The 16,422-nt window shown below is 46.5% G+C and overlaps 1 protein-coding gene across 2 annotated transcripts in view; it reads right to left on the bottom strand.

Moving 5' to 3' along the window:
* The window catches only part of IL17RD (interleukin 17 receptor D), a 69,640-nt gene extending 64,427 nt beyond the window's left edge, over positions 1-5,213 (bottom strand). Inside the window, exon 1 of one of the 2 annotated variants that reach the window (XM_072720684.1) lies at positions 4,953-5,213. In XM_072720684.1, coding sequence (XP_072576785.1) covers positions 4,953-5,195 — 243 coding nt within the window. In that variant the 5' untranslated portion in view covers positions 5,196-5,213. The remainder of the gene's footprint in view (positions 1-4,952) is intronic. The other variant, XM_072720685.1, reaches the window with a different exon arrangement.
* Between the last annotated feature and the right edge of the window lie 11,209 nt (positions 5,214-16,422).

Raw genomic sequence — 16,422 nt, 5'->3', positions numbered from 1 at the left:
GCCCATCTATCAGAGGCAGACACAAGGGGCAATGAGAAATGAAAAGATACAATTAATTGCTGATGGGGTGGCCCCAGCAGCAGCAGACATCTGCTGGGCATGGTATGTGAAAAGCTCCGGGACCGATGAGGGGAAAAGAGGGTCTAAAAGCTTAAACACACACACACACATTTTAGGCCAAATGAAGCATGAAAAATAACTTAAAATGAAGACTTACAAAAGCATTAGCAGTTCTTTCCTTTGTAGGGACTCTGTAAGGTTTGAACTGCAGAGAATATGATTTGGATGCTACTCTCCTCTTTCCTGAGACTGTTTTCCAGACAAGCCCAGCTGTTCTGGGGAGGAACCCATGGAAGCGTCAGGGTTGCCTTCACTCCCGGCCTCCTCTTCAACCTCAGGCTAAAGGCATCCACCCAAACCAGGATGCCCTGCCCAACTGGCTCTTGGGATCCCCTCAGCCAGCCTGACCCCTTTCACTGGTCAGGGCTCTGACAAAGTCTCCACTTCCTCTGTTAAGTCCAGGAAAATAATTTAAAGTCAAACTCTGATTTTAAATGTTTAGAATGTGGCTTCTCCCCACTTCTCTGGCCTGGGGAAGTCCTGTCTCCTAAAGCAATGGTTCACATCATTGAGAGAGCATCAGAGGGATTTGTTAAAATGCCAATTCCTGAACCCCCATCGCACTCCCATTCTGGTCGCATTAGCCTTGAATCTGCATTTTAACAAGCTCCCAAGGCAATCCTGATACTGGAAGCCCCTAGACTTTGAGAAATTGTGTTCAGCGGGAAAGGGGAAAGGGTCCACAGCCGGTACTTACTTGCCGGTCTCATTCACCCAGCTGTATCCCCTTGTTAATACAACTAGCACAATGCCCCAGGCACTGCAGGGGCTGGGGGGGGGGGGGGGGGAAGGTTCGGTGGGATGGATGGGGGAGGGGAGAGAAGGGAGGGCTGTTCAAGAGAGATGGACCCTGGCCAAGAGGATTCCCAATTAACATGGCAAAACAGGCTGCAGGAAAGCATCGCAGTTCTTATAAAAATGTCTCTCTGAAAAATGTGTCAACCAGGGCTGAGTCATTTTTTAACCAAGAATTCTATAAGAGACACAAGAGCATGTATAACATGGAAGACATGGCCACAAGACAGGCAGACCAGATGCAGGCTAGGGAGCCATGAGCTGCAAGTGAATGAAAACGCATCCAATTCAGAATCAAATAAACATGCCTGGGCCCACAGCCAAGGAGAGTTCTTGGATTGGACTTTTATCAGGACCTAAATTTTAACCAGCTGGAACTTCTTCTTTTCCAAGTACCACCCTATTCCTTCCTACCTTTTGAGATGAAGTATTTGCCTTAAATGGGAAACTTGCACTTCATTGTAAAGATGATGCCAGCATTCTGGCTTCCTGAATTCCTGGAGGAGCAGGCTTTTTGCAGGGTAGACATTTGTTTCAGAGATAAAAGACTAAAGAAGATGTACCCCATTTAGATAGGAAGGCATTTTTGTTCCCTCTGCAGGAAACTGTCACTAAATAAAAACCTGTGGGAGCCGATGCCTAATTCTTTGTTCCATCGATGTTTTTCAAGCAACTAGCAAGGCAAGAGGGGGGAAAAAAAGCCTCAGCACAACCGATTGATATAAAGTTACCCAACATAAAACCATTCCACCAACAAGAAGCAAAAGTTAAGACCCAGTGTGAGGACCGGTTTTAGAAATTGTTACTGCTAAAAAAAAAAAAAAAAGAAATTGTTACTGCTTTGGGAAAATTGTATTTATTACTCCAAGAGCAAGTTTACCTGGCAAGGGCCCTAAGAGATTTTTTTTTTTTTAAGTAGTTGAGGAAGTGTGCCCACAACTCATTTCTAAAACACTGAGCTGTGTTCAAGATGGTATCAGCCCCTTAATTGCCCCACTAATAATAGGAAGGTTGTGAAATCTGACCACTTAAACCAGGCCAGCTCCTAAGAGAGCCTCCCCAAAGGGTGTGTTAGAAATGCTGCTGAAGGTTAGCTGGCTGCAGTCACCTTGCGAGTCCTGGGAAAATACACACTGCTGCAAGGGCAAGAGTTTCTGGAACGCTCCCTGGAGATCAAGGGGGTTATTGGCTCAGTTCCTCTGCAGCACCCAGATCCTGCACCCTGTTGTCCTCCTGTCAGGTTCCATGTGACCTTAGACCCACAGGAAGCTGTCTCCTGTTTGATGCACACATATTGACCCTTCTTTTTATGCCTGCATGGCCCCAACTAGACTGTAAGCAACCTTAGAACACAGACCAACATCTATGAGCTGAATACCCATCATCTGGTAGGAGACTCTGACATGAATCATATGCCCAAATCATTGTACACCAGTGTTCACTGGCCAGTCCTCTGACAGAACTTTTGGAAGAACATATGTAGGGAGATGGGAGCAGGGAAGGCTTCCTGCAAGAAGTGCTGCTGGAGCAGAGAAGGGAGGCTGAGGTGTAAAGAGAAGGAATGAAGACAGAACAGCATGTGCAAAAACCTGCTGTGTAGAGGACACTGGAACTCAGTGATCTCATCTCTCCACCCACTTCCTAAAAATCATCACTTAATATAGGATTTAGGAGGAAGGCTGCAGGGTCTAATTGGGCTCAGCCAAGAATTACAGGGTTCCAGGCTCAGAGCCCACCAAGACGAGGTTAAGTGCCTGGCTAAAGAAACCTGTCCTAGACACAGATGTGAACAAATATTGACAATGCAGTCTGGTGAGAACTAAGTGCAAGGACCTGGTTGAGAAGGCAAAGAGAATGACATTCAGGGAGGGCTTCCCGGAAGGTGGTATCACCCAAGCTGAGGCTTAGGACAAGCAGAAGGTGCTCAGGGGGAGGAAAAGGCATCCTAGGAGCAGAGAAAACATGCCTCAACAGCACAAAGGGCCCAAAAGTTAGGGAGCAGGCTGGAAAGGTGGGTATGCAAGGCAGATGGGCAGGAGGGGTTGAAGAGAGCTGGTGGCTCCATCATATGCACCAAAAGGCAAGTCCAGGAAAGAAGGAGTCATGTATTGGGTTGAGAAGAATGTGGAATCTGGGAGGGGGCTTCCATACTCATTCAAGAAGGGATGAAAATGACCCAAGGAGAGAATTAGTGGGACCAAAGTAAAAGCTGTTTAGAAGGTCACCCCCAATTAGGAGTTGTGGTGGGAGAAAGGTCAGCCTCAGTGTGAGGCTCCTGGGGCAGAGGCCACCATTAATTTGGGACAGGGGTGCAGTTAGAGGAAATGAACACATTCCCACAGGCATAGAGAATAAAACCACCACCTTGGCTCCTTTGGGTCACTATTATACCCAAACCATTAAAACTTCAAAAGCTTTGTACACAGATGCATGAAGCCACCTAGACAACTGCAGAAAAATAGCAATTTGGACTGACCCACCTATGCTGTCAGATGAAAACTCAGAATGAAATGCATGTAATGCTCTCACAGTTACTCAAAAGCTGAAATATCCATTTAGATCCAGAAAGTTTAGCAGGATTAATAAGTCAATATGAGATAGCCTTAATGAAAACTTCTTGATCTAAAAATTGGGGAAAACTTGCTATCTTAAAAATTAATAGTTATTAAAAAAATTAATAGTTATTTTACTAAATAAGACAAAGTAAGAAAATATGATGTTTTACTCAAACAGGAAGGTTATATGCACTATGGGGTTGGTGGGAGGGTGTGTTATGGCTATCAAGTCTGAAGACATCCCAGCTGCCTGACTCATACCTGGTCTTCTGCACTGTGCTTCTCTGAATGTGGGACAAGGTAGCGGGAAGCACTAGCCTGAGACTCTAAGAGAGTACTAGGTCCTAGGCCTTGACTGCACTGAGGCCATGCAGAACATCCCAGGTGTGTCAGAGTTGTTCTAAGCAAATGACCCATCTCTCAGCGCAACAGTACTGGGATAATTAGGAAGTCCCCTTTAATTCCCATTTTCCAGGTGAAGAAACCAGAGCCCAGAAGAGCCAAGGTCATGTCCGTGGCTTCCTGAGTGCAAAGCCCACATCCTCTCCACAAGTCTAAGGAGCTTGAGTAACCTGACGCCTGGCTGCCCTGACTTGGGTAGGAGACGTGAGGCAGACAGATGTAGTGCGGGTTCCAAGCCCAGGAACCCTGGTGGGAACCGGTGGGGACCGGGGACAGCAGCATCCCCGCGCACATCGCTCCCTGCCCAACTCCCCACCACCCGGACAGCGTCGAAGTGCTCCGTTACAGCAAGAAAACTACATCTGTGCACCTCTCCAGTCTCCTCTGGGGCACCTGGCCGAGGCGACAAACTCATGCCTTCCTTTGGCCTAGAAAAATATCCGCAAGTCAAGCTGGGGCCGGGGAGAGGGGGTGTAGGTCATCCGTGAGACCATTCCCTAGACGAAGCGCTGAACGGGGAGCAAAGTTTTCCAGCAAGGCAGGAGTCGGAGGTGGGGTGAAAGTGGGGTAAGCCGGCCCAGCCTAGAAGGAACAATGCGGCCACGAGAGGGGGCGCACCCCTCCCCAGCGCTCCGGGTCCCCTCTCTGGCAGTCCCGGGCCTCTACAGAGTTCTGGACCCGAGGTCGGGGAAGAACCCGGCCCCCCCCGCAGACTCCAGCTCCAAAGCGCCCCCAGGCCCGACAGTTCCGAGCATCCCAGCCCCGGGGTGAAGGGGGTACGCGTCCGGGAACAAAGGGTGGGGCGCCCTTCTCCCGCCCGCCCTCTGCGAGCCAGACCCCGGCCAGGGGCCGCGCCTCATTAACAACACAAAGCCGGGGGGCGGGCGGCCCCTTTCATCCAGGCGGGGGCGTCGGACGCGCGCCCCGGGAGGGAGGGAAGAAGGGCGAGGGCAGCGGGGATCCCAGCCCCGCCGCTGACTCGGCGCAGGGCAGCAAGTCGGCACCGGCTCGGGTGCCCGCGAGCACCTGTGCGCACCGCGCCCGCCACGCTCTGGGGGATGGCGAGAAGTTCCTCCTTACCCTCCAGCCGCAGGTGTCGGCGCCCCGCGCTCTGCTGGAGCCGCCCGCGGCCACGGCCAGCTGCGAACCGTTGAGGCAGGCGTTGACCGTGAAGAAGACGGAGCAGAGCTGCAGCCACGGGGCCATGGCCGTGCGCTCGCCCAGCCCTACCCTGACTCCGCACCCCGGCTGCCTGCCTCTGGCCAGCCCCAAGTGGGCGGTGGCGCCCGCGGCCGCCGCGGAGCGGGCCGCACCACGGAGCATGCGCCGCCGGCCCGCGCCCTGCCCCTTCTCCCCGGGCCCCGCCCCCAACCCGACTCCAGCGGCCTGGCCCCGCCCCGCCCTGCAGTCCGCTCCCACCCCCATGGCCACACCCCGAGTTTCCACTGAGAGGCCAGCAGCTGCGAGTTTTGCCCCCCTCACCTGACATTTATCCAAGTGATGCCTGCTGCCAGCAAAAACTCGGGAAAACACAAAGAATATAATGACAATGGTTCTAATAATATTTTAATCAACATCTACTATTAGCCAGGCCTCTTCTTGAATCCTCCCAATTGCACAGGGAGGATGACCCTAACAGAAAAGTTAGGGTAATGTGGTGGTTAGTAAAATCCTCGCTGAGACCTCAAACGAATGACTTGCCCTCTCCACGTTACTGTTCCTGCTCCCTGTAAACTGGAATAACAAACTAGTTTGGGAAGGATTCTACTAGTTAGCACATAGCAAGTGCTCAATAAATGGTACATTTTTATCATTAACCAACTTGCATAAGGTCACCCAGCTGGTACCTACTGAAGTTCAAATCCAGATCTGACGAAAACAATACTCTTAACCACTAACACTTGTCAACCTTACCATTGTGAAATGGGTAGGAAGCTGGGGCTCAGAAAGTGGAGTAGCCAAGGTCATATGACTTTACCACAAGCCCCTTCCCACTTTGACTTGTATCTGTGCACCTGGTCCCACCACTTCACTGTCCTTGGCCCCCCTCCTCATCTGTGCTACCACTTCTTCCCCCGCAACAGCTGTATTTCCTCCTTCCTCTTTTGTCCTAATATATGATGCATTTCTCCGCTTGAATCAAGAGTGATCTCCAGAAAAGTAAATCAAGTCACTGACTTCTGATTAAAAATCCTCTGCGGTGGCATTTATTCAATGGCCACTTATAATCAAATCCATCCCGGCCTCCCCTCCTCCCACATTATCTCTTCCCACTCTGCCTCCACTACCTGGCTCCAGCTGTGTGAAACTGCCCACTCAACTGCATCTTGGTCTTCTTGTTTCCAACCTTGGAGATTCTCATCTCTGTCTGTCCAACAAGATGTCCTCTACACGACTATCTCCTTCTAGGGTCCAGAATCCCCTCCTTCTCCTTGCTGGTCAGGCCTAAGTGTGGTAACAGTTCAGTGGCTGCTAACACTGGGTTCTTATACTTTCCCTCATGACTCCACACACACCCTGCCCTTACCTTGTTCTTAAACTCTCTGAGGAGGTGAGATGGACCCAGTTTTCCCTGCTGCTCCCATGGGGAATGAAGACTTCTCAGTAAAGCTAGCAGAAGTCCTGGGGACTGGTTCTGATGAGACCACTTTGGAACCAGGGAGCAGAGCCAGCTTCACTTGAATCTCAGAGGTTGAAGGTGGAAAACAATGGTTGTCCAAAGAAAAATGCAATGTTCCAGAGAAAGTGAGTATCGTTCCTGGGTTCACCAAACAACAGTGTCTACTACAAGACCCAGGTGCTGAGATGTCCTGTCCTTGTGCACCATGGGACAGAAATGTTTTGTTTTTCATCTTACTGCCAGGATATTCAGGAATTCAGCCAGACACAGTGAGGACAAGCAGCACAACTTCTTTGGTCACCCAGAAGAACCAGGATCTACAGAAAGTTGGAACCACCCTCTCTGAAGAGACCTCTCATGTTGCCCCCTCTGGGGGAGCTGTTTGTTCAATGTTTTGCTCCTTTGCAGGCCTCTACCAACCTCCCTGACACTCTTGGTCCTCTTCTCTATGTCATTCCCAACTCCCACAGCAGGAGATCTGAGAGGTTTGGACATGAATATCAGCAGTGCCAGGGGCTGAGACAAGGCCAGGACCACACGGTGTTGACGAAACACCATGTAAATCATGAGACTGACTGCCCCTTAAGTTCCTTCATCTACATGACATTTCAGCCTAAATATGCTTTGCAATCTATTAACCAATCATCTGCTGAGGGACTTCTCTCATAATCAGTGATTTAAAAATATCCTCACAGGGATCCCTGGGTGGCGCAGCGGTTTGGCGCCTGCCTTTGGCCCAGGGCGCGATCCTGGAGACCCGGGATCGAGTCCCACATCGGGCTCCCGGTGCATGGAGTCTGCTTCTTCCTCTGCCTGTGTCTCTGCCTCTCTCTCTCTCTCTGTGACTATCATAAAAAAAAAAAAATATATATATATCCTCACACATTTATTCTGATGTATCCACTCAGCTAGTTTCTTAAAATATATTCCTGGAATCAGAATTGCTGGCTTATACATATTTAAAATTGCCAAACTGCTCAATATCTACTGCAATCTTTAGATAGATAGACAGATAGATAGATATAGATATAGATATAGATATTTTTAAGTAGGCTCCACACCCAACAAGGAGGTTGAACTCACAACCCTGAGATCAAGAGTCACACACTCCACCAACTGAGCCAGCCAGGCACCCCTCTACTGCAATCTTAATTGGCTTTTCTGGTTAATACTGACATGAACGTGGACCATGTTCCCATGTATTTAGTGGCTATTTGCCTTTCTTCTTTGTTCCAGGATTGGACTTAGGAAAAGGAACAGTACTCAGGATATATGACCAAGGGAAAAACTTAAGTAGGACACTGGGGAGAGGGGAGCATTTCTCCTTGGGTTTAACTCACATCACCATATGACTGAGTGATCAGGGAAGACAGAGCAACACTCCTTTTCCCTTTCCAGTTTCCATACCCACCCACAGCTCACTGCCCAACCCGGCAACTGGCAGCCTCTGAAAACATGCTACAGAGTTCAGAGTGCTCCAACTTTTCTAAAGGAGTACACAGGACACAAGAAAGAAAAGGTCTGAAGACTGACATCTTCAGGACCAGAGACTGAGAGACCTGCCTTTGGCCTTAAGCATATGGTCGTGGTGGTAGTGGTGGGGGGGTTTTATGGGTGGGGGAGAACCATATACATCAGGCCAAATTTGGTCAGGTAATAAATTGGCACTGGCAACATGAATTGACATTTGGCAACATTCCCCCCATTCTATTCTTCTCCATTGATTCTTTGCCTCTCATCCCCTCTTTTTATCCTGGACCCTTCGGAATATTTGTGAGGCTATAGGAAGTGAACCTCTGTATTGAGAGCTGAAATAAAATGAGGGGATCAGGCCCCCTTCCTCCAGACCACAGCTGAGCCCAGCTGTGTAGGAGACCAGAGGATGAGGCTGTCCTCAAATATAATACATGGGCTCACCTACCACAGCCAACCAAGATTGCCTGTGCCCCAGTCACAATTTCAGCCACCCCTCACCATCCCTGACTGATTTACTTCTCTGCCCCAAGTGCCTGGATCTCTGCCTGGCACACATCAGTGGGCAAGAAACTATTGCTGCCTCCATTCCTGTTTGGAATTAAGCTGGGGATTAAACAGATTAAATCACCTTTAAATAAGCTGTTGATGAAATGCAAATAATATTTCCCCAATTTACCTAGAATCTAACCAGATAAGAAAAGCCCCCCTCTTTTTTTAATAAAAGACAAGGACTTTAACACAAGGACTCAATTTTGTTAGAAGTCAAATTATCCCCTGACACATAAGAAAGGATAAAGCAATGATGGAAATAATTTGTATCCTGAAATCGTTTTTAGCAGAGAAGAACTGAAGACCATTTTAATAAGCAGTGATTAGAAGCAGTGGGCCAAAATTCTAATTTATTTTTGGTATTCTGCTCAAGTAGTATGCCTTATATACTAATCAAGGCATTAAAGGTAAAGGGTGCCCAGCCCAGGCTCCCAGCAGGTTGAGGGTGCAAGTGTCCCAAAGCTTTCAGGGAGCAGCATGGTCCTGAGAGGCCCAGCCTCTATCAGAACATTCTAAGGCTGCCTGGATGCCACTCTGGCCACAGGCAGTCTTGGCTCCCATGAAGTAGATGTCCACTTCACAGTTGAAGGCGAGACTCAGGCCTAGGCTCATCTGACACCCCCCTATCCCCCCCCCTTTCCGCCCAGCCTGCCGGACGCCCAGAACGGGCGGGGGCGGGGGGCAGGGGTTACACCTGGAGAGGATGACTGAACCCCGCGCCCCGGAATCCGCGGACTCGCACCCCAAAGTGCTGAAATTCATGAGTGCCCCCCCACTTCCCTTTTTTTTTTTTTCTCCAGGAGGAAATGAAAACCCGGGCACCCAGGCTCCACGGTAACCGCTAAGGGGCGCGCGTGGTCCGGGGCGGAGATGCTCCAACAACCCCGGACTGCACCGCCCCCAGCCTGCATCATTCTGGGACAAAACCCCCAGCGCAGGTGCAAGTGCTCGCGGTTAACAGGGCCGGTGCTAAGTTTGGGGTAAGTAGAGTTCAGGAGACGGTAAAAAAAGAAAAAAAAAAAAAAGAAAGAAAGAAAAGAACTAGGTTAAATATGGGCTTTAAATAACAAATATGGGCTTTAGCAACCCTGTGGCTTTTTTTTTTTTTTTTTTTAAGATTTTATTTATTTATTCAGGAGAGACACACACAGAGAGAGGCAGAGAGAGAAGCAGGCTCCATGCAGGGAGCCCGACCCGGGATTTGATCCAGGGAGCCCAGGGTCACGTCCTGGGCGGAAGACAGGCACTAAACCGCCCAGCCACCCGGGCTGCCCAACCATGTAGCTTTGTGCAATTCACTTAGGCTCTCTGAATTTTTTTCAGTGGCCACACAGAAATGATGTGGATGCAGACTTCAGTGGGTTTTTGTGTATCTGAAGGAAGCAGATGGCTAAGAGGGTCCATGAATGTTACTACTGCAAGCAGTAGACCAGGAGTTGATGCAGCCAGGTCTAGCGGGCAGCTGGAACCCAGACAGTAGCTAGGGGAGATGGGCACCTCTACCTCCTTTAGAAGCTAACATCCTGGTTTGGATCTGCACTAGACTGGAAGGCTAGGGACCATATCTTATGGAGTCCCATGGAGTCCTGTGAACAAGTACCTATAGAGTCCATGAGGCATTATGCCAGAAGCTGGGGACCAGAATGAAGTCAGATACTGTCCACAACCAAACACTATCCCACCTGTCATAGAACCAACAAGCAAACATTCCATGGGGGACACTGGCATTACTCAACTACATGACTGGGAATAATTATAAGTAGATGGACTGTCTCTAAGGAAGTGATAACTGAGCTGAGGTATGTGGGCAAAAGGGAGGGGAGCAAAAATAGGAAGTGTTCTAGTCAGAGGGAGCAGCATATGCAAAGGCCCTGGGTGATTGGAAACATGGTATCTTCAAGGAACCAAAAGAGGCCAGTGTGATTGGAGAGCAGTGATGTATGGAAGTATGGTGCAAGATGAACTCAAGAGGTCTGCAAGGATAGGCAGGCAGGGCTTCATACTCTGGTTTGAATCTAAGACTACCTAGCAGTTTCTGAGAGATTTAAGAGCAATGGCAGGACTGTATTTCGAAAAGGTCCCTGTATCCCAAGTCGTGTGCACAGGGTACTACCTTGTGTGTAGTTGGCATTTGATACATACTTGTTGAATGAATGAATGAATGAATAACTAGAATCATTGCTGAAATTCTGGGATTTGGGGATCCCCGTGTGGCTCAGCGGTTTAGTGCCTGCCTTCGGCCCAGGGCGAGATCCTGGAGTCCCGGGATCGAGTCCCACATCAGGCTCCCTGTGTGAAGCGTGCCTCTCTCTCTGTGTGTCTGTCATAAATAAATAAATAAAATCTTTAAAAAATTTAAAGAAATTCTGAGATTTAATGTCTTGAATGTAAAAAAAAACATTAAAAAGCCTGGAAAAACATCCAATCCTACTAAAGTTCTAAGTAATGCAATTAAAATAAAATGCATAAAGTTTTTTTATCTTTTAAGGTTATTTCTACAGTACAATACTTTATTATTTTTAATAGACTATTTTTAGAACAATTTTAGATTTACAGAAAAATTGAGAAGATAATAGAGTTCCCATATACCCTGTCCCTAGTTTCCTTTATTATGAACATATTACATTAGTCTTATAGTACATTTGTTACAATAAATAAACCAATATTGATACATTATCATGAAAGTCCAAACTTAGATTTCTTTAGTTTTTACCCCATATCTTTCTTTTCTGTTCCACCATCCAATACAGAATACCACATAACATCTAGTTGCTGTGTCTTAGGGTCCTTTCAACTGATGGTTTCTTAGACTTCACTTGTATTTTATGATCTTGACAATTTTGAAGAGCATCGGTTAGGTACTTTGTAGAATGCCCCTCTATTGGGATCTGTCTGATGTTTTTCTCATGATCAGACTGGATATTATTATTTTCTTTACTTTAATCAAAGTTATATATACAAAGTTTTGAAAATCTTATTAGTTCTAATGAATGTAAAATGAAAAAGCGGTCCCCTGACCTGTCCCTTGTCGCTCGCACTCCCAAAGCACCCTATTTCAATCCTTTTTGCTGTATTCTGGCATTTGCTGCCCTGTTTAGAAATCATATGCTAATCTTGCCTCTTTTTTTTTTTAGATTTTATTTATTTATTCATGAGAGACACAGAGAGAGAGGCAGAGTGAGCAGCAGAGAGATGATGTGGGGCCCGATCCCAGGACTCTGGGATCAAGCCCTGAGCTGAAGGCAGACGCTCAACCACTGAGCCACGCAGGTGCCCCTGATCTTGCCTTTCTTGACTGATTTAGACACTGGCTCCTAACTTCCTGCTCTTTACAACAAATGAGAATTGTGTTCTCTTTCATTTCCTTCTTTTATCTACCCACTAAGGTTTGTCCTGTATGTCTTCTTTTGCCCTTCCAGAACCATTCTAACCTGTACAGACCCCATCAATGGGCTTTCTTCCCCTCAGTCTTCAGGGTGGGTTGGGTCAATATGGGGCATAGGCAGGCATTTGAGGGGAGGGAGAGAGTAAAAATATTTCTGCTCTCAGCCACCACCGTTAGGTTGCTGTGGGGGGCTGCATGTCTCGCCCTGCTGTCAGGCACTCTCTCCAGTTTCTGACAACTGCTGCCACCCCCTTGCCTCCTCAGGTCTATGTGTTGGGGGATGGGGAAAAAGGGTGGATAATAGCTCCTCCATACTGTACCTTCCTTTGTGGTTTCTTTTCACCCTGCCCACAAAGCCTCTGATGAAATTCTCCTCAAATTACCCCCTTTGAGAGTTGTTTTATTTTGGAATCCTGATGAATAGCTTAAAATTTTGATTAAATCAATATTCATTAAAAAATCAATATTCATTGTTTATATTATTGTGATAATAATTATGAATTAGTCACCTTAAAGGCAAGCAGTGTTTTATGACAATAGCTCCTTTCTTGTTACAATGTTTTTTGGTTTGCCTGTATGTGTGTGTGTAGTTAGTGTCTACCTTTTTAATATAACCCTTATTGGGACGCCTAGGTGGCTCAGTGGTTGAGCACTTGCCTTTGGCTCAAGTCATGATCCTGCGGTCCTGGGATCCAGTCCTACATCAGGTCCCCATGGGGAGCCTCTCTCTGCCTATGTCTCTGCCTCTCTCTGTATGTCTCTCATGAATAAATAAATTATATATATATATATATACATATATATGAAAGAGAGATATATGTGTGTAGATAAATAGATAGATGATGATAGATAGATAGATAGATAGATAGATAGATATCCCTTGTTAATTTTCCCCATATAACTCTTAACATGGTCAGAGGCAGTAGTTCTTCTCTCAGGATTTTTTTCAGGAAAATTCCCTCTGGAGTCCTCCTGCTCCTGCCCTGGTCGGGGTGAGATATTCTTCAGGTCTGCTGCCCAGCTGTCCTTCCCTTTCCTTCTATCTGGTGTTAGAATTCTATTTTCTGTCTCTTTGGGGGCTTCTCACACATTTTGTTTTGTTTTGTTCTAAGATTTTATTTATTTAGACAGAGTGCGTGTGCACGTGCATGAGCTGGGGAAGGGACAGAGGGAAAAGGAGGGAGAGAATCTCAAGCAGGCTTCTAATGGAGCAGAGTCTGAGCTGGGGTTCAATCCTATGACCCTGAGATCCTGAGATCAGGACCTCAGCCCTAATCAAGAGCTGGATGCTTAACTGACTGAGCCACCTAGGTGCCCTGGGTTTCTCACTCGTTTTTTATTGAGGCAGGTCCTTCATTAGCTTCTTGAGAAAAGATCTGGAGGCAAATTTTGTAAGACCTTGCATGTCTAATAAAAAATATCTTCATTAAACATCACAGTTAATTGATAATTTGACTGGGGAGTGAATTTTATGTTGAAAGTAATTTTCCATTAGAATGTTGAAGGGAGGGCAGCCGGGGTGGCTCAGCAGTTTAGCGCCACCTTCAGCCCAGAGCGTGATCCTGGAGACCCAGGATCAGGTCCCACGTCAGGCTCCCTGCATGGAGCCTGCTTCTCCCTCTGCCTGTGTCTCTGCCTCTCTCTCTCTGTGTGTCTCTCATGAATAAATAAATAAAATCTTATTTTAAAAAAAGAATGTTGAAGGCATTGCTCTTGTCTTTCAGCTCTGAGCTTGTGGTTTAGAAGGCTGATGGCATTTTATTCCTGGTCCTTTGTCAGTCTCTCTCTCTCTCTCTCTCCTCCTTCTCTCTCTCTCTCTTTCAGTTTATAAGCTGGTCTTTTAATTTCTGTTGTCCTGAAAGTTCACGAGGATGAGTCTCTTCCTTCATCTTGGCCTTTCACTTCAGAGACACATGTTCTCAAGCTCTGGGAAATTCTTTTGAGTATTTCTTTGGTCTCTTCCTCTCATCTTTTTCCTTTGCTTACTCTTTATGAAAATCCTGAGTTGGATGATAGATATGCTAAATTTATCCTTCAATTTTCTTGTCATTATTGACTATGTTCCAACTCTATCACTTTGTCCCATGCTTTAGAGCATTGCTTCAACTAGATATTCAAAATCTAGTGAGTTTTTATTTTGATTATTATATTTCTTAATATCCAAGTGATTGTCCCTTTTGCAGAACATCCTGTTCTTGCTTAGAGGAGGTAACTTCTTCTCTTATTTCTCTAAGGTATAGTTTTATTCAAGTTTTCTATTTTTTTCCAAAGGCCTTTTTTGAGTTTGTGAACTTTTAAAATGGAATCAGCTTTTTCAGACTTCTCTAAAATTATTTCTTTTAAGATTTTATTTATTTATTTAAGAGACAGAAAGAGAGAGAGAGCATGAGTAGGGAAGGAGGGGCAGAGGGAGAGGGAGAAGCAGACTCCTTGCTGAGTGGGGAGCCCACCTTGGGGTTTGATCCCAGGATGCAGAGATCATGACCTGAGCTGAAGGCAGATATTTAACTAACTGAACCAGCCAGGTACCCCTAAAATTATTCTTAAGGAAATGGGCATGCTACCTCAGCAGGTTAGAGTTCAAACTGAGTAATCAAGTCCAGAAAGAAAGATTCCAGATAGGTCACATATGTCCAGAGGAAAGAGGCCCCACTGCGCCACTCATATGAGACAAGGTCAATAAACAACCTGGAGCAACCGTGCAACTCAGCCATTTTATTTCTCAAATTATTGTGCCTATTACGTTTAGCTCTCCATTTACCTTCTACTATCAGGGTTGGGTTTTTTCTTAATTCTCTCCAGTATCATGTTGAACCTAAATGATACGACTTTTGACAAATACAAATGTATAATCATAATGACTAGCATTTTTAGATTCAACTGTTTATTTAGCAAGCATTTATTGAGTGCCTCCTGCATGCGATTCTGAGCAAGGCATTGGAATAGAACCTGTTCAATAGAACATGCTCATGCTCATGAGGTCCCTGCCCTCAGGGAACTAATTTTTCAGGGCAGTATCTCACACTTCACAGAGCCTGATGAGCCTTAGAGGCAGTCACAGAGAACTCCACTTAACAGGTAAAGGATCTGAGGCTCACAAAGTTTTTCTGGTTTGTCTGAATGACACATAGCTATTTGGATACTATGCTGCATCATGAACCCCACTCGTCCTCTTCTAACTCTGTTTCAGAGGCTGAGGCATAGGGACGGCTGGGTGGCTCAGCGGTTGAGCATCTGCCTTCGGCTCAGGGCATGATCCTAGGGTCCCGGGATCAAATCCCACATTGGGCTTTCTGCATGGAGCCTCCTTCTCCCTCTGCCTATGTCTCTTCCTCTCTCTCTGTGTCTCTCATGAATAAACAAATAAAATCTTAAAAAAAAAAAAACAAAACAAAGGCTGGGGCATAAAAAGAAGCTAGACATAATGAACCATGAAAAGGGGGTTCAGAGAGATAGGAAGAGAACCAAGAGGCAGTGGTCTTAGTCCAGCTTCTCCAGAGAAACAGAACCAATAGGATGTATAGAGATATGAGTAAGAGAAGATTGTAGGAATTGGTTCATGCAGTCATGAAGGCTGAGAAGTCCCACAGTCAGCTGTCTGCCAGCTGGAGAATCAGGAAAGCTGATGGTATAATTCAGTCTAAGTCCAAAGGTAGAAATGAGGGCTGATGATGTAAGTCCTAAATTGAATCTGGAAATCTGAGACTGGGAGGGCCAGTGTCTGAGGGCAAGAGAAGATGGATGTCTCAGCTCAAGTAGAGAGAGAGAGAGAGAGAAAGAGAGAGAATTTGCATTTCTTCTGCCTTTTTGTTCTATTGGGGCCTCAACCAGTTGAATAATGCCCATTTCACTGGGGAGGGCCATCTACTTTAGTCAATTCACCAATTAAAATGTTAATTTTTTCTGGAAACACCTCCACAGACACATTCAGAAATAATGTTTTACCAGCTATCTGAGCATCCCTTAACCCAGTTAAGTAGGCACATAAAACTAACCATCACAGAAGCCAAGGGGAAAAGAGTTTTAAAGTATTTGAGCAGGCCCCAGCTGCCCCAATTTACATTTTAGCAGGAACTAGTTCAGGGCAAATGGCTAGGAACATATGCTGCCAATGCACTTGGGGGAAATGGGACAGAAGGGTAGGAAGAAACACACAATGCTTATTTTACAACTGCAGGGCCCATCCTCTCTACTCTGGAATTAATGCCAGTGGGAGAAGGTCCTTGCAGTTGAGTAATTTGCACACCTAGAAGGAGCAGGCAGCAACTCCATGTGTCGGAGCCATCTAGGGCATGCCCTCCCTGAAGAGACAGGGCCAACCAGTACCTCCGAGTTGTTAAAAAAAAGAAAAAGCACAGTATGCCCTGACTCTAGTCTCCCAACCTAAGGCCCTCAAACAGGAAATTCTAAAGCTAAATTTCAGTAGAGATGGAGCAAGGGAGTGACAGATTACAAAAACAGACACAGAGCAGCAAGGCATTGAGCCAAGTTCATGAGGAAGAGCAGTTAGCCTCACACCA

Source organism: Vulpes vulpes, chromosome 9 (genome assembly GCF_048418805.1).
Source record: "Vulpes vulpes isolate BD-2025 chromosome 9, VulVul3, whole genome shotgun sequence".
Classification (NCBI taxonomy): domain Eukaryota; kingdom Metazoa; phylum Chordata; class Mammalia; order Carnivora; family Canidae; genus Vulpes; species Vulpes vulpes.
The sequence above is the reverse complement of the archived record's forward strand: the minus strand, read 5'-3'. Positions and strand labels throughout refer to the sequence as shown.